General features: G+C 43.1%; 1 protein-coding gene across 3 annotated transcripts in view; it reads right to left on the bottom strand.

The window, feature by feature from the left end:
* Positions 1–8,245: 8,245 nt before the first annotated feature.
* The window catches only part of LOC139438400 (centriole and centriolar satellite protein OFD1-like), a 36,105-nt gene continuing 26,329 nt past the window's right edge, over positions 8,246–18,021 (bottom strand). The window contains exons 15-22 of one of the 3 annotated variants that reach the window (XM_071213549.1): positions 16,871–17,479; positions 16,268–16,388; positions 15,067–15,167; positions 13,095–13,214; positions 10,190–10,347; positions 9,282–9,431; positions 8,678–8,748; positions 8,246–8,401 (exon numbers count right to left, since the gene is read on the bottom strand). In XM_071213549.1, the coding sequence (XP_071069650.1) occupies positions 8,359–8,401; positions 8,678–8,748; positions 9,282–9,431; positions 10,190–10,347; positions 13,095–13,214; positions 15,067–15,167; positions 16,268–16,388; positions 16,871–17,479 (1,373 nt within the window). In that variant the 3' untranslated portion in view covers positions 8,246–8,358. Of the gene's footprint in view, positions 8,402–8,677; positions 8,749–9,281; positions 9,435–10,189; positions 10,348–13,094; positions 13,215–15,066; positions 15,168–16,267; positions 16,389–16,870; positions 17,480–18,021 lie in introns of all 3 variants that reach the window. The other 2 variants (XM_071213548.1, XR_011648059.1) reach the window with 2 other exon arrangements.

Genomic DNA, 18,021 nt, shown 5'->3' with positions numbered 1-18,021 from the left:
CCTGGGCTAGATGGCTTCACAGGTGAATTCTACCAAACATCCTGGAAAGATCTAACACCAATCTTACTTAAACTCTTCCAAAAAATCAAAGTAGAAGGAACATTGCCTAACTCATTCTATGATGCTAACATTACCCTAGTACCAAAGCCAAACAAAGATAGCATAAGAAAGGAAAATTATAGACCAATCTCTCTAATGAATCTAGATGCAAAATTCCTCAACAAAATACTTGCTAATTGTATTCAACAACATATTAAATGAATTATACACCACGACTAAGTGGGATTCATTCTGGGTATGCAAGGATGGTTCAACATAAGAAAATCAATCAATGTAATAATCATATAAACAGATTGAAGGAAAAAAATCACATGATCATATCTATAGATGCAGAGAAAGCATTTGACAAAATCCAGTACCCTTCCTTGATAAAAATACTGCAAATGATAGGAACAGAAGGAAACTTTCTGAATATGATAAAGGGTATATATGAAAACCCCACAGGTAACATCATTTACATTGGTGAAATCCTAAAATCTGTCCCTCTAAGATCAGGAACAAGACAAGGATGCCCACTATCACACCTTCTATTTAACATTATTTTAGAATACATGCTTGAGCACTGAGGCAAGACCCAGATATAGAAGGCATCCAAATTGGAAAGGAAGAAGACAAAATTTCACTATTTGCAGATGACATGATTCTATACATAGAATGTCCTGAGAAGTCTACAAGAAAGTTTCTAGAACTTATGAGTTCAGTAAAGTTGCAGGGTATAAGATCAATGAACAAAAATCAGTATCCTTTCTGTGCACTGATGATGAGTAATCTGAGGAGGAAATTAAGAAACAAATATCATTTACAATAATGAATTTAAAAATCACATACCTAAGAATAAATTTAACTAAGGATGTAAAAGAGTTATACACAGACGACTGTGTTAGCTATACAAAACTACACAAAACTGTTCAAGGAAATCAAAGATGACCTAAATAAATGGAAGAATATTCCCTGTTCATGGATTGGAGGACTAAATATTATTAAGATGTCTATCCTACCAAAACCAATATACAGATTCAATGCAATCCCAATAAAAATCAACACATTTTTTAATGAACTAGAAAAACTAATAAATGTATTTAGAAAGGAAAGAGACCCCAAATAGCCAAAGGCATATTGAAAAAGAAAAATCCCAGTACTGGACTTCAAAACCTACTACAAAGCTACAATAGTGAAAAAGGTATGGTATTGGCACAAGGATATACACACTGACCAATGGAACCGAATTGAGTGTTCTGATATAGATCCTCAATTATATGGTCATCTGATAGTTGACAAGACTACCAAGCCCACTCAACTTAGAGAGAATGGCCTCTTCAACAAATGGTGCCTAGAGAATTGAATATCAATATGCAAAAGAAGGAAAGAGGATTTCCATCTCACACCTTATACAAAAACCAACTCAAAATGAATCAAAGACCTAAATATAAGAGCCAAACCATAAAGACTTTGGAAAACAATGTAGGGAAGCTTCTATGGGGTCTTATAATAGTAAACAGCTTCATGAACTTCACACCAAAAACATGAACAGTAAAAGAACAGACTTCCTCAAAATTGAAGACTTTTGCACTTCAAAGGAGTTTGTCAAGAATGTGAAAAGAGAGCCTACACAATGGGAGAAAATATTTGGTAACCATATATCTGATAGGAGACTTATATCCTGCATATATAAGGAACTCCTATATCTCAAAATAAAAAGACAAAAAACCCATTTAAAAAATAGGAAAATGATTTGAACAGACACTTCTCCAAAGAATAAATACAAATGGCTAAAAAGCACATGAAAAAATGCTCAAAATCACTACCTATTAGGGAAATGCAAATCAAAACTACAATGAGATACCATCTTACTCCCATAAGACTGGCAGCTATCAAAAAACCAGAAGACTACATGTGCTGGAGAGGATGTGGAGGAATGGGAACCGTCATCCACTGTTTGTGGAAATGCAGAAGGATACAGCCATTCTGGAGAATAGTTTGGTGGGTTCTTAAAAATTCAGTTATAGATTTGCCATATGACCCAGGAGTTCCACTGCTGGGTATATACCCAGAAGAAATGAAGATAAGGAAACAAACTAATATATGCATATCGATGTTCATTGCAGCATTATTCACTATTGCCAAAAGTTGGAATCAACCCAAATGCCCAAATCAAGAGATGAATGGATAAATAAAATGTGGAATATACATAAAATGGAATACTACTCAGCTCTAAGAAGAAATGCAGTACAAGCACATGTGATAACATGGATGAATCTTGAGGACTTTATGTTAAGTGATGAAAGTCATGAATTGAAGGACAAGTACACCATAACCTCTCTGACATGAAGCCAGCAAACTGAGCTGTCTCAGAAAGCTAGACACTGGAAGATAGGCTTAAAGCAATTTTGGGTGGGGAGAGGGAAGGTTGCGAGCTGACATCTACATGGGTGAAATCTATGATAAGCTAGAGGTAAGTATTTGTACAGGGAAGGGAAAAAATGGGGGCATAGGGAAACCTTCGTGTGGAACTTTGAGGGCTTGAAGGGGACTAGGGATGGTAGGATGGGTCAGATGGCCCAAGAAATTGGGGGAAGGGTTGGGGGAAACAATTGAATATGGGAGAATGTCAGGTATATGTTTGAAGCTATAATTTTGCAAAAACTGTTTAGAAAATATAATAAGGATTACATGTTTAAGGAACTTAAAAGGGGCGTCTGATACTGGGGCAAGCTTCTAGGGAGTATGTGAGTGCTCATTTTGTCATAGTGTGTTATATCATTGGGAGTAGACCCATACAATGAGTGTGAATGTGTTCCCGCATTCTGGGGATACCTGATTTCCCAAATAGAGGGAATTGTGTCTACCCAATTGGTGGCTCCCAATTAGTTAAGACAGTCTAGTAAGTCAAGCCCTCAGCATTGTTGCAGTATATGTAAATCTGGTCCCTCAAGTAGTGAAGATTCGTTGTCACTGTGGACCCTGAGGGGAGGGGAAGAGAGGTATAGAATAGATGGAAGCAGGGCAACTGGGAGTGGGGGTGGGGTGGACAATGGAAGTGTTACACAAGATCATGCAATAATGGATATAGGAAATAATAACTTACACCAAAAGTGTATAAAAGTCTATAAGCTGAAGTGTAAATCATAATGTAAAACATAAGGAAGCTAAAAATTTAGAAATTTGTACAGTCTAAAATATAAACCATAATGTAAAACAAAATGGAACCATGTTTGAAAGCTTTGTTTCGATATCTGTACATCAGCTGCAGCAAATATATTATGAACATGTAAAAATATCATTGCTGGGGAAGGGGCAAAGTGTTTGACATTGGATATGTGGGAGTACCCTATATTATATATATGAATTAATGTGATCTAAAGCTTTTTTGAAGACAAAACTAATAATTAGGGGGAAAAAAGGATGTAGACACTGAGGAATAAATGAAAGAAAGAGCTTTGTGACTGTACATACAGGGCAACACCCATGGCAGTGATGAAAGGTAAAACATCAAAAACAAAGCTTTTTCATTTTTTTCATTTTTTGATACCCCAATTTTTACTTTATTTTTCTAAATTAGTATGTATTCTATATCTAACCTTTAAATCCATCACTATATTCCGCTTTACTATTAATGGAATCTGGCAATATATTAGGCTTCATTTTTTAAGAAGTTTTGGATCACAAAGAGGTTCAACTGTGGCAGGGGAGGAACACTGGTGTGGGTGTTATTGATTGGGGGGGGCACGTGGTTGGGAAGGAGTTCTCCAGGGCATATATCCAGGGAACATAAAAGTGGGTATTTTCATAGTGGTTTCAGTTAAAAATGACAATTGAGGGAGTGCTGAGTTCCTAAGCAGGGGAGCACTATCAGATTCCCAAATTAAACAGCAACAATTCCCCAAATGCAATGGTACAGATCCATAAAGATGGATAGTCCAACAATGAGCCCTTGATACTGATGAGTATGCTTATGAGCCTGTGCATCTGAAATATGAACTAGGCCTAGAGCTGCAGGGTATCTAAGAGTTACCCCTGAGAGCCTCCATATTGCTCAAATATGGCCACTCTCTAAGCCAAACTCAGCATGTAAATGCATTACCTACTCCCCAGTGTGAGATATGACTCCTGGGGATGAGCCTCCCTGGCACTGAGGGACTGCTACCAATCAGTAACTGGTGATGCAACTAGAAAGAGAACTTGAATAAAAGGTCAACTCAGACCAGCAGAATATCTAAGCCTACATATTGGGTCAAGTGTTAAAAACTGCTTTTTGACCTTAAATAAAAGGGGGAAATGGCAAAGACAAATGAGTTGATATGGCTAACAGTCACCCCAAAAGAGTCCAGAGGTCACCAGAGGCATCATGCTTATGCACACCTCAGCAGGAACCCAGAGAGATCCAAAGTATTATTTCCTCTGAAGGCTATGGAAATCCACAGGGTATATGGCCATGGCAGATGGATTTGGAGTTCTGTGCCATGTCTGAGGATCCTACTTTGGAATTTGTGCTCCTGAGTGTGATGGAGCTGGACTCAGATGTGACCTTCCTACACATGCCTGTCACTTTTACTGAACCTGTGGTTGTTGCGAGGGATGGTGCACACTTAAGGCAACTTGAGTCTCTGGACTGTCTATGTACCAGCTGGGCCTTGAGCCTCAGCAGAGTTGTGATTCCTACTATCTGGCTCATTGTACTTACCCAGGTCAGCTAACAAGGAGGTGAAGATGGTCAAACACCGCATGAGGGAATCAAGAGTGCCAACAACTGCAAGCAGAAGAACTGCATCCACCATCCATGTGTAATCTAAACCACTTCTTGATCTAGAGGTGAGTGGACATAACCATCCCAGCTCCAAGGAATGGAGGAACAAAATATGGATTAGAGTGGACTTACTGATATTCTACTATAAAACTATCGTGACTAGTAATAGAAGAAATTGTAGCATTGAGGAGGAGAGAACGACCACAATAGTTGCTGAGCGCAGGGAGAGGGAAGAAGAGATGTGATGTGGGAGCATTTTTGGGACTTGGAGTCCTAAATGATATTACAGGGTCAGATTATGGATTTTAAGTATTCTGCCATAACCTACTGAATGTACTGGGGGAGAGTGTGAACTACAGGGTAAACTATGATCTATGTGGTGCAGCAGTGCTCCAGGTGTTCACTGAGTGCAATGAGTGTGCCACAAAGATGGAGGAGATTGTTAGTGTGGGAGGAGTGGGGTGTGTGGGGGGGTTGGGTATACAGCAACCTCATTATTTTTTAATGTAACATTATTTTGTGATTTATGTATTTACAGAAGTGATGGGGTGGGGGGTAGAGAGCAGGGTATACAGGAACTGATGTTTTTTAAAAATGTTTAATGTAATGTTCTTTGTGATCTATTAACTTTAATTTAAAAAGTGTAAAAAAAATTAAAGCCATTACCTTCTCCCCTCCCCCCCTAAAAAAAAGTACACATGTGCAGAAATTTATTAAAATGTCAGGAAGCATACTTTTATCAAGATGCTATTAAAAAAACTGAATACTTATAAAAGTAGGCATTTCACATTCTTTTCTTGGTGAATGCCAAAAAATTCCTATGTGGATCTTTTTTATCTTCTAACTGGGAGAAGCTCTCTTGTCAGAACAATTGTTCCAGAATAGCGTCATGTTCTGTTTTCCTGTTGCATGACAGTCTTATTCTGCTCCCCACCCGCCTCCCCCCTGCCCCCAACTTCCTACCCCTGCAGTGGAAGCAATGTTAGTATCCAGTGCTCTCCAACAAGAGATAGTGTCTAAAGCCTAATTTTACATTTCTAATTCTGGTGGCTATTATCAGGAATTTTTGATAGTTTAAAATTGTCTAATATTTTTTATAGAGAGAGCACTGATTCTTGCTATGTATAATTTTTTGTAACCTAACAGTGAATCAGTATTTTCTATCAGTGCCAAGGGTATCCTGTAGTTCTAATCAAGTGTTTCAATAAATATTTGTAGATAATAGATGTAGCAGTTTGATATGGTTATGAATTTGAAAAATAGATATTGGATTATGTTTGTAATCTGGTCTGTACCTGGATGTGACTGTGTTATGATTAGGGCTTTGATTGGGCCACATCAGTAAGGCATTGAGTCCCCACCCTTTGGTGGGACATAGATAAAAAGGCATGGCAAAGGACAGAGTTCAGGGATTTTGATATTGGAGTTTTGATGTTGGAGTTTGATGCTAAAGCCTTAAGCTGGAGTACCGGAAAGTATACATCCAGAGGAAAGAGGAGGAAGCCCCAGGAAGGGAGGAACCATGAGCCCAGGAAGAAGCAAGATCCTGGAAAGGAGGAACCCAGGAATCCTGAACCCTCACAGACATTGGCAACCATCTTGCTCCAACACATGAAAATAGACTTTGGTGAGAGAAGTAATTTATGCTTTATGGTCTGGTATCTGTAAGCTCCTACCCCATATAAATACCCTTTATGAAAACCAACCTATTTCCAGTATTTTGAATCAGCACCCCCTTGGCTAACTAATGCAATAGTCAATGCTTGTGTATGCTTAAAGATCTATTTAGGTGGAAACAATTGTGGATGTATTCAAAGTAACAAAATAAAATTAAAGCTTTAGTCACTTGCCTTTTTACCATACATAAATGCTACCTATCTTTGATACTCTGGCATAATATGCATAGTCAGTATTTCACATTTGTCTGGAAACCAGGCCTAAATTTAGCAAGAGCATGTGGAGAAAGTACTGTAGGGCTGTATTCTGCATAAAGTGCAACTTGAAAAGTATAGAATTCTTTCTCCAACAAATAAAAACCATATACCTACAGGTTTAGCAGAAAACTTCAACTCAGCCAACTGAGTGGTGAGCCTTTGTAAAGGCCTAGGTACCACTCGCTTTGACAAAGTCAATGTATAGAGTCTGTAAAAAGAAGTTACTCAAGTGCTGAGAAAATCTACCTCTAACAGTATTCTGTGAAGCAGAACTAACTTTAAACCGATTCACAAATGAAATCCTAAGTAAAACTATGTATCTGTCAGCAGGAATATGCATCTGGATTTTCTACACCTGGCATTTTTGGTAATTTCTTTTTTTTTTTTTTTATGATTTATTTTTTATTTCTCTCCCGTTACCAACTCCTTCCCCCGGCCCCCCATTGTCTGCTCTCTATGTCCATTCACTGTGTGTTCTTCTGTGTCGACTCATATTCTTGTCATTGGTACCTGGAATCTGTGTCTCTTTTTGTTGTGTCATCTGGCTGCATCAGCTCTCCATGTGTGCAGTACCACTTCTGGGAAAACTGCACTTTTCCACACAGGGTGGCTCTCCTTGCAGGGCGCACTCCTTGTGCATGGGGCTCCCCTATGCGAAGGAAACCCCTGCATGGCACAGTACTCCTTGCGCATGTCAGCACTGTGCGTGGGCCAGCTCACTGCACAGGTCAGGAAGCCCTGAGTTTGAACCCTGGACCTCCTATGTGGTGGGCAGACGTCTATCAGTTGAGCCACTTTCACACATGACTGGAAAATAAACTTTGTGTGCTGTTTTGCACACTGTTTAACAGTTTCTGTTTATGTAGCATTTTATGCAATTAAGTTACATGAGTCATCAGAATAAATTTGTAGTGTAAAATATTGGCTACATAAGCTCACAATGAAGTTTCATAAGTATTGACAGTAATCCTGCCACAAAACAAACCTCTAGAGAGTGAATTAGAGATTTTTTCCATTTCTAGTTATGCCTTATGAAACTTAAATCAAGACATACGGAGGAGGAGCCTATTCATTTGAAAACCAAGTGAAATACTTTAAATTCATTCATTACAAAATGAAAACTAAACAAGTATCACTGGCAAAAACAATTCATTCAGCCCAGTTTGTAGTCAGAAATGATCTCTAGGATCTTGACAGCCCCACATCCTGGAGGCAGTTGGGAAGGATGGCAGCCTATTTTATAGGTGACAGCCCAATTCTGGAGAGGAGGGAAGACAGGTTAAACTTCCAAAATGGAGGACCAGAATTTGACCAATAAGATGGGGTACACTTACCTGAAAACTGAAAAATGTTAAAAATGTAATAGGACTAAGGCGTGGGTCGGGTAGTGAGGAGGCAGGTTCATTCTAGTGTGATAAAGGCCTAAGAATGAGGAGGGGTGCCTCTTGCCTAGCTTATTATTTGTTTATACACTGTAGTTCCAAATAGGATTATGAAAAATCTCACATTGGCTTATAAATCATCTTTATTAAGAATTTTGTGTTGTAAGAAAGTAAAGACCAGCATGTTACGTAACTTCTTGTTGTTCTATGTCAGTAAGAATTTGGAGAGCAAACCTCATCACCAGAAGTCATCTGGTTCTTCCTGAGAAAGGCCCATGAGACTAAATTAGGGAAAGACAAAAATTAAAAATGTAAAAATACACTCATCAGGTTCCTGCAGGATCTTCATAATGTTCTCATTCCCTTAGGTGTTTCTGCTCTAGCTTACAATTTTAAGATGAATCTCACAGATTAAAAGACCACAATTGATTTTTTGTGGTTGTAGTTAGTAATTTTGACTGATTCAATAACTTCTTTCTGGCCACCTCGAGTAGAGCTAACAAAACCAGCAACATGACAGCGGTTTGCCTTGGAATACAAGTTCTGGAGACCCATACCTTTCGTCTTTGTCACTAGGTGGCAGTGTGTCTGACAGTGATCTCTCTCTGGTGACTATCATTTTTGAGCTCTGATACATAGAGAGGGAAAGAAAAAGTTTAAAACTAGATAACGCATTAATTTTATGAAACACTATGATTTCTCTTAGAACTCTTTTTGAAATACAGATGTAATTTAAGAGTCTAAAAAAAAGGTGACATTTTAACATTAAATTTAGCAAGCACATCAAAATAAACTCTAAGGTATGCATTCTCAACACCCAAGGCACTTCAGACTCAGAAAAGAGGAATGGCTCAGGCTGTGCAATGCATTCATCACTCCCTGACAGATCTTTCTTTCTTGTTCTTAATAATAAGAGACATCCCAACCTTTACACGCTTTCACAAATCAAAATCTCTTACATCTGTTACCCAAGTAAAAGCTGTAAAATTTTGTTGAAATAGTGTAGTAGATTAAAAGACATGAGACTCCACGTGAACTTTGGATTTTCTATGATCTAACCAGTTTGCCTTCAACGGAGAAGACAGGTTCCTGTTAAGTCTTTAAAATTATCCACAAGAGGCCCTCGACCCCCCGCCTGCCCTTTCCACACAGCAGCCTCACCTTATCTGCCCCATCCTCCATTCTCCCCTGCTGAATGAGCTGCATGTACTTTTCTAAAGGATTTTCACCACAAGCAGATTTGTCTTTCATTTCTTGAGCACTCATTTCTAATTCTTTCTCCATTTCAATCTTCAATGATTCTTCAATCATCTGCTGTAAAATAGATGGGCACCAAAATAGGCAATACACAAATACATTTTTAAAACTTTTCCATTTACAAAGCACACAGTAATAGCATCCTGATCCTTTAAGTACAACCTGTACACTGAGAATTAGGTTTCTAAAAAAAATCAAGTCACGGTTACCATTAAAGAGAAACAAACATGCCGCCTCAACAAAGGAAGGGATGAATTTCCCTAAAGTGTTCTAGGCTTTATACCCGAATGAACCAGGAGTCCCGGGAACATCCACCAGGCAGACGGAAGCCTGGAAGACATGGCAGGCATGCTAATGTGGCCAACAGCAGGACGGAAGGCAAGCAGGGTGCACAGAGGCGACGAGGGCCCCTGCAAGCACCCTGGCCTGCCTGGGCCCTCCTGGGGGTCTCCTGGTCCTTGCTCGGTCCCAGCTAGTGGACCTTGCAGTCGTGTCTCCTTTCATCTCCGGCTCTCAGTGAAGATCTGCAGCAGGGCAGAGGCCAGATGGGCACACACACCAAAGTGCTTCCCGACACTGCACTTGAAACCTCAGAAGGGGCTACATGGCCTTTCTCACTGCTCTTAAGAGAAGGTTTTGGAAAAGTTAGCTGCTAAGCGTTAAGTTGTATATGTTGCCACAATCGTTTTTACAAAAGGAGTTACCTGCCGCTCTGATAACCTGGGGACTGAATGCTGGCTCACCTCCCAGAGGTGGAGTCCTGAAGGTGTAGGACGCATTGACCAGGACGGGGATTCAGTCATGCTCCTTACCCTTTCTTGATCCAGCTTTTCTAGCTCTCTTCTTTCCCTTTCTAAAGCTTCCTGTCGTTCACACCGCTGCCTTTCTTCTTTCTGCCTTCGTTCTTTCAGGTGCTGCTCCCATAACTTGTCTTCTTCCCCCTGCTCGCCACTTGGTTTCTGATCTGTGCCTAATAGGACAGACGAGAGGGAATAGCTTCCACCCTCAGCTGTTTCCAACGAATGAGGCACCATTTGCAGGGCCCTGGTCGAGAAGCAGTGGTCTTGCCTTGCGCCTAAGCTCCTGTGCTGCGCCTCCAGGGGCTATGCCCCTCCCACTGGCTCTCTGCCCCCAGACTTCCTACAACGCAGCGCCGCCTGCCACCATTCCGCCCACCGCCGTCTCCCCTTCTCCAGCCACCTGCTCCTGCTCCTCCCTTCCCAAGGCCCAGCCTTTGCTTCCAATTCCTCCCTCCCCTCAGGGCGCCGGGGGAAGCATAGCCCATTTCCCCACTAGCTGCATGGACACAGAGGTGTTCCAGTGGCCTCCCCCGAGCTGATGTGGGGGCTGAGCCCCGTCTTGTGCAGCGACCTATCTAGCCCTGTCCCAGCTCCCGGGCCGCAGAGCCTTGTCTCTAATGGGTTCCCCACCAACATCCCCCCACCTCCCCATCACTACCGTCCCTTCAGTCCAGCTCTTTCTACTCTGCCCTCTCGCCACCAGGGCTGCCAGGGCCTCCCTCCTCCTCCTGCTGCTTTCATCAGGGTCCCTGACACCACCGCCCTGGCCTAAGGCACAACCTGCTCAGTGGTCTCCCTGGCCTCAGGCACTCCATCTTCACCAGTGCCAGACCTAGCTCCTGAAAGGGACCTGTGTGGATTGGCTGGATTTGCTGGTGGAGCATCTCTGCTCTGATGGAGTTCAAACTCAAGGCACTGTAGACCGATGAGCTGCCTGTCATTTTCCCTTCCAAGCTTATTTCCCACATTTACCACTCAGTGTGGCATTCAGCATTTTCTAACTCTACCCTCAAGCTGCCTGGTCCCTGACTGGAGCTGATGCTGGCCTTGCTTGGGGCCTCTGCTGTCACCGCCTCCTTAACCTGCCGTGCTCCCTCCCTGCCTCTCCCTACAAAATCCCATCTGCTGCTCCAGCCCTCAGAGGCCACCCGCCCTGGGAGCCCCGGTATTCTGAGAGGGACCACTAACCTCCCCAGCACCTTGCCCACACAGCATTTGCTACCTGCCTCGTCAAAACTCATGTGCACTTGTTTCTCCCACTGCTAGTCCCCGCAGGCAAGGCCCATGTTTTACTTCTGCGTTTCTGGCGACAGCTCTGAGCCACAGGTCCCTCAAAGGTTTCATTCGCTCTCAGTCCCACACATGATGACTGTGACCTTCCTCCTCTGGCTTCAGGCTATGCCCTACGCTTTTCTGACCTGCACAATGCTAACAAAGCAGAATTACTAGATCACCGGAGGACTCTGGGCCTCTTTGCTGCGCCCTGTTCTAAAGACAGCAGCAGGAACTGAGTTAGTTGTCCTGAGAAGACAAAGGCAACACAGCTTCTCTCTCCCTTGATCCTTATTATGAATTTAAAATGCCAGAGGAGGCAGGGATTCATTTTCACAGGCAGAAATGCAATCTCCTCCTTGCTGGTGGAATAAGGGTTACTCCTAAATGGTATGGCTTTCTTATATGTAATAGCAATCCCAAAGTTGGAATGGTGTTTTGATGGCGATTTAGAGAGAGAGAAGAAAGAAGGGCAGCTTCTCTGCTCAGCTGCTGGGTGGCTCTTCAGACAGAAGAGCAAAGAAAAGCCTTTCTACTGGGCACCTCAAACACACCACGTTTTGACCTTTTTCATTTCCCTTTGTGCCCAAAGAGATGAAATGTTGAATATAAGAGAATTTCTCAATTAATCAAAAAAGTTGCCACGCCTCACTGTTATGTCAGAAGCCACGGTAATAACCTAGGCTGCTCTGTGGAGGCAGAAGCACCCTTCCCTCAGGTGCGGGGAGGAGGGAGGCAGGTTGTTAAGCTCCTTTCATCCCCTTACCTCATCTGGGCTCTGGCCCCTGTGCCCTCCCGTGGCCCCCGTCCTCACTCGGCTGTCCCCCACAGCACTTCTCCACACGCGGTCCTGATGGCTCGCTGACCATCTGACATGCCCCCCACTTCCCCACTTCCTTCCTGGCCCCCACTAGAACATCAGCTCCATGAAGACAGGGCTGGATTTGGTTGACTGCTGGATGCCCAGTCCCTACAAGAGAGCCAGTACAGAGAAGGCCTGACCTGAGGAATTTCCTTCAACTCCAAGGGGAAAAGGACCTGGCTGTAGAGCAAGCCCTGGAACAAGGCTCAGAGCCCTCCCTGCCTGCCTCCCTCCTCCCCAGTCCCTCCACCTCCAGAGAAGGGGGTGGGCTCCTGGTGGAGAAGGGAGAGAGGCGGGGGCCAGAGACCAGGAGTCTCAAGACCAGGTCCCCCCAGCACTTGGCTCACTTGGTGTCGGGAGCTTTTTAAAAGATTGATGTACAACGTGGGTTTCTGCCTTTATATTTTAAGACATAAAGGAAGCAAACAGATGGAACAAAAAATAATAAAATAAAAAAGTTAAAACCACACTGAAGACATATACCAGAGATTAACCGTTATCTTGGTGAGATACTGAGGCTCCTGTGGAATGGTCCTTGCAGATGTGCTCTGGGTAACAGTGTCCTTGCTATATCAGACTGACAATAAAACAATTCTTTTTAAAGCAACTGGCCCTGGAAGACTAAATGAGAAGCCTTTCCATCAGTATTTTCCTCAGCACAGTCTTTACATGTTCTAATTGTGAGTTACTTAGGAAATGTAACCAACACCACCACCCCAGCCCCAGATTTTCGACAATCTATGCTGTCCTTCTGTGTTGCATGAAATAAAAACGCACTCTTACTTGGGGAGTGAGATGGGGCAGGTCTGGAGGGCACGGCGGCTGTGGTGGCGTCCACGGGAAGCATGTCTCCAGCAGAATGCAGCACATCTCCTTCGCGCTGCCTCGGCATGTCCCCTGCAGCTACAAGAGGAGGGGCAGCTGTCCAACGGGGCCTTAGGACGGCCAGCAGGGGGCAGGGCAGGTGGGGGTGGGGGCAGCTGGCCAACTTCAGCCAGAGCCGCAGGGTTCCCTTTCTTTACAGGAGTCTACACTGGCAAGACGTGCTTGCCAGTGTGTTTACTTCTTAACGTGTTCTTATCCTTGAAAGAGTTAGATTCAGGAAGGAGACTTGGCCCAGTGGTTAGGGCGTCCATCTACCACATGGGAGGTCTGCGGTTCAAACCCCGGGCCTCCTTGACCCGTGTGCAGCTGGCCCACACGCAGCGCTGATGCGCGCAAGGAATGCCATTCCACACAGGGGTGTCCCCATGTAGGGGAGCCCTACGCGCAATGAGTGCGCCCCGTAAGGAGAGCCGCCCAGCACGAAAGAAACTGCAACCTGCCTAAGAATGGTGCCACCCACACGGAGAGCTGACACAACAAGATGAGGCAACCAAAAGAAACACAGCTTCCCGTGCCGCTGATAAGGATAGAAGTGGTCACAGAGTCACACAATGAATGGACACAGAGAGAAGACAACTGGGGGGGGGGGAGGGAGAGAAATAAATAAATAAATAAATCTTTAAAAAAAAAAAAAGATTCAAAACCCAATAGGAAAAAAACAATCCAGTGACAGAAAATAATTAAGTTGGCTTGCTGACAAACATCTGAATTTCATTTAAATAGAAATGGCTTAACAAAATTCTCCTTTGGCTGCAAGTTCAAAATAATTCACAAAATTTACTAGGCCTGCCCATTTAATTGTTCAAAACGATGTACGTGCAGAACTAAAGAGAAAATGGCAATTAAATGCAATAAATGGTGCTACACTAGATCTAATAATGGAGAGAAATGGCCCCAAAGGACATTACAGGGACATATGAAAAAAACTGGAATATAGATTGAAAGCTTCAATGGATACTAAAGTTCTTGAACTTGGGACAATATGTAAGGTGGTTATATTAGTGAATAGCCTTGTACTTAGGAAATGCACATGGAAGTACATTATATGTTCAAGGAGCATGATAGATGCAACTTACTCTCAAATGTCTAGAAAATGGATAGATAAGTAGATAGATCAACAGAGAGAAGGACAGATAGAACGATACAGCAAATGTGACACAGCGTTAAAATTGGTGGGCCTGGGTATGGGAGAGGGTTGATTTGTTTGGAGTTCTCTTTACAAGGTTTGTATTACTTTTGCAACTATCTTCTAAGTTTGAAATTATTTCAAAAAAGAAAGTTTAAGGAGAAAAATGTTATATTTTCAGACCTGACAATGATGTTTACAAAGCTATATATAAATCTAAAAATGTCTAAAGCTGGAAAGCAGCTGAGACAACTGACTCTACACCATCTCTGACACTTAGGCAATGGGCTCTGAAGCGCGGTGAGGTGACCATGTCAGGGCCACGGCCAAGATGCCAGTTCCCCAACCCTTGTGCCGACATGCTTTCACCCCCGTTCTTTCACTAAGACTGGAGTTCGCTACATCTGGGGCAAATGATGGAACCAGTATAATATCAAGAAAAAGAATAATTTTCACATTCCATAGAAATTTAAAAATCACATTTTAATGTGAGGTAATCGCAACTTGGCAAATTAAGTTAAGGATTCATATGTATGAGTATAGCTCATATTGAAATTCTTAGTTATCCAGAAATTATTTTTTTAATTTTAAAGAATATAAAAAATGATATTAAAAAAGAGGTCAACAATCTGCATTTGTGGTTTTATCTCAAAGTTAAAATGCCCTAATTCATGATTAAAGTAACAGACCTATTTCCCAAAACTAAGCTTTCTATACTTTCAACACGCCTAGATTTGAACTTACATTCGAAAGATGATTTGAGTTCCTCATTATCCTTAAAATGTTGCATGTCCAGATTTGAAAGTTCACTTTTTCCTTGCAGTTCAGTTTGCTTTTGGTAAAGACTGGATTGGAAGAATAGAATTCATGAACATGCAGTGATAATAATGTAACACCCGAGAGCACAGTGTGATGAAAACCTTTTGTGACCCAAGAAAAAGTTTTACAGAAGTTTCCTTGGCTTATTAAGAAAAAGAGCCACCATGCACCCAGGGCTCCCCATGCAGCCGGCACTGTGCTCAGCAACCCATGTTGAACTGAGGTTCTTTTTAACCACTTTGGACAAACAGTTGGCAAAGATTAAGATCACCCTCCCAATGCGAGTTTATTTTTTCAGTAACCACAAAACATTTTTCTAAGAAATCAAACTGCACAACCTCATCACAACTCAGCTGAAGATGTAAAACCCCAGGCCCACAGGGCGTCCGAGCAGCCTACCTTAGCGTGTGCATGCATGTCCTGGCTTTCTTTTATCGCAATACAAACAAGAAGCAATTTAGGACCATTATAGACATAAGTGGTAGTTCTCAACGTTGTACAGCAGAACTGGCTAGACCTGCAGGTGGCCAGGCTCCAGCCCAGAATGACTGAGTGAAAATCTCCTGCAGGCGGACCAGGCATGGGATGGGGGGGCAGCCCCTGCCTGACTCAACCACAGCCCAGGCTGCTCCAGTGGCCTAGTTCCTAAAGCTCTCCCCTCCACACTGCTTCAGTGCCTGCACCCTAGAGTCCACTACCACTCTAGAATTTCAGTGATGCAGAAAGTGAAACCTTAGCTCTTTATATTTACATGCCACATTTTTTGAAATTACCTTTTAAATGATGTGTGAAACTGGTACAAGTTTAAAAGTAAACTGAATTCATTTGCTTTCATGAATTTCTTAATGCTCGGTTTTATCTTTAAGAATGGAGTCTAGGCACGGAATTATGAAGATGCTTATTAATACCACATCACATTTTCTGTACCTAAGTAGAAATTATTTTTAAAAGGAAACTTTTGTCCACAGGTAATTCAGATGATTCTCAATGATGACACATCATTTTTCCAATCAGACTGCCCCATGATCTTTACCATCACCTGAAAAAACCCAAAAACCAAAGGAAAGGCTGACAACCTTTACTGGTAACATTACTTGGCTGAAGCCGACCAGAATGTGGTATTTACCCTGCCCGCTGCTCCGGGGGGCTGGAAGGGATGGAGAGGCTGTGTACAGACTCAGCAGGTGAAGGCTGGGGCGTCCTGTCAGGACAAGCATCAGGGGAGGCCACACGTGATCTGCCCAGACCTACAGGGCCAAAGGAACCAGCAGGAGAATGTTACCAACTGCACGGAGAAGATACCAGGGTGGTTTCTGTGATTTTAAGAAAGTCCATCAGTGACGTCTGCAAATAGCCAAGTATGAAACATAAATGACCCACAAAACTGCTCGTGGGCCCAAGTTAAAGCACAGTAGTAATAATAAAGTCTGTAAAAACTAACCAGCAGTAAAGGAAAGGACAGCAACATGCTGGAACGTGACACTCTCCCCGCTGCCGACCCCCACGCCAGCCCCGTGATATGGGGAAACACCACAGCCTTCCAGGAACAGCAGGGGCAGAAGGTGAACATACTGCTCAAGGCAATAAGATACACAGCTAGGGCTCTCCATGCTCCTCATGTCACGTCAGGTTGCTTAGAGGCCCTGCTCTTACTCAAGTGACAGGACCAATGAGGGCCAGAGCCAGCCCGGTCCAGGGCACCCCAAAAACCCTTTCGGTGGCAGCGTACCTTCCAGGTGCATCTCACTATCGATGCTGCCGTTCGCTTTGGGAAGGGGAGTGGAGGAGAGGCGCCTCGGGGAAGAGCTTCTCCTTGGCCAGGAAGCCTCGCTGCCAGTCAGTGCTTCCGGTGCGTCACTCCTTTCCTCTTTAAGGATGCTCAGTCGAGGCTGCTCAGGGACCATTCTGTCTTCAGCCGAAATACCTCTTTCTGGGGAACTAGAGGTGATGGTTTTTAGCGCTCCCAGCAAGTACATGGGTGGTGGGCTGTGGGCTGGTGGTGGGCTCCCAGCAGTGTTCTGAATAACTCTTCGATGGTAATTTCTGAAAGCATTTTCCAAGCGCTCAGCCTCTTGCTCTAGCTGTTTTACCCTTGCCTTAGTACTCGCCACAAACTCAAGGTCTGAGTCGGGGGAACTACCCTCCGTCTCTGGATGGGGACAATTCCTGCTCCTTGGTATAACTGGGCCAACCATCACCTTGTCCCATTCAAAAGGATTCTTCAGGAAATCACCACTTATATCATCATCGTGAGGCACCATCTGGCCCCCTATCAATCCAGTGATGGAACGATCAAGCAGAGACTGCTTGGGCTGGCGGTACACTTCATTCTCTAGAGCTGAGAATTACAAAAGCAGAGTTTGGGAAATGAGGGGGAAAGAGAATAAAATTAAAATGTGCTTAATCTTTTTTTGAAAAATGACAGTGAGTAATCAAAAGGACAAACTTGCACATTAAACTCTTGTTTAAGCAATGGTAATGACAACTATCAACACCTATTAAGATCTTATAGGTAACAGCTAAGGCTTCATATACCTTCTTTCCTAGTGCATAATTCCTCAATCTGTTAAATGCACTTTGAAATCCAGAAAGCTCTGAGAACTGAAAATTTATTCGTGATTTCTTTGGTGGCAAAGCCTGACCAGACCTGAACTTGTTTGGTTGAAAACCTTGACATGAACTGAGGTACGCCCATTTATAATCATTTTTTATCCCACCCAGCATTTGTCACACATTTTACTAGAAAAATATCAAGTGTTCAGCTAGAGGAAGCTGCCCCAGAACTCCCAGGGATGTTGCAAAATACGTGGTGTATGGGCGAGGTGTAGATGTGGTAGCTCCCATTTTAGAAATAGAGCTCACCTAGGCTCACCGAGGTTG

This window comes from Dasypus novemcinctus, chromosome Y (genome assembly GCF_030445035.2).
Source record: "Dasypus novemcinctus isolate mDasNov1 chromosome Y, mDasNov1.1.hap2, whole genome shotgun sequence".
Classification (NCBI taxonomy): Eukaryota; Metazoa; Chordata; class Mammalia; order Cingulata; family Dasypodidae; genus Dasypus; species Dasypus novemcinctus.
The sequence above is the reverse complement of the archived record's forward strand: the minus strand, read 5'-3'. Positions and strand labels throughout refer to the sequence as shown.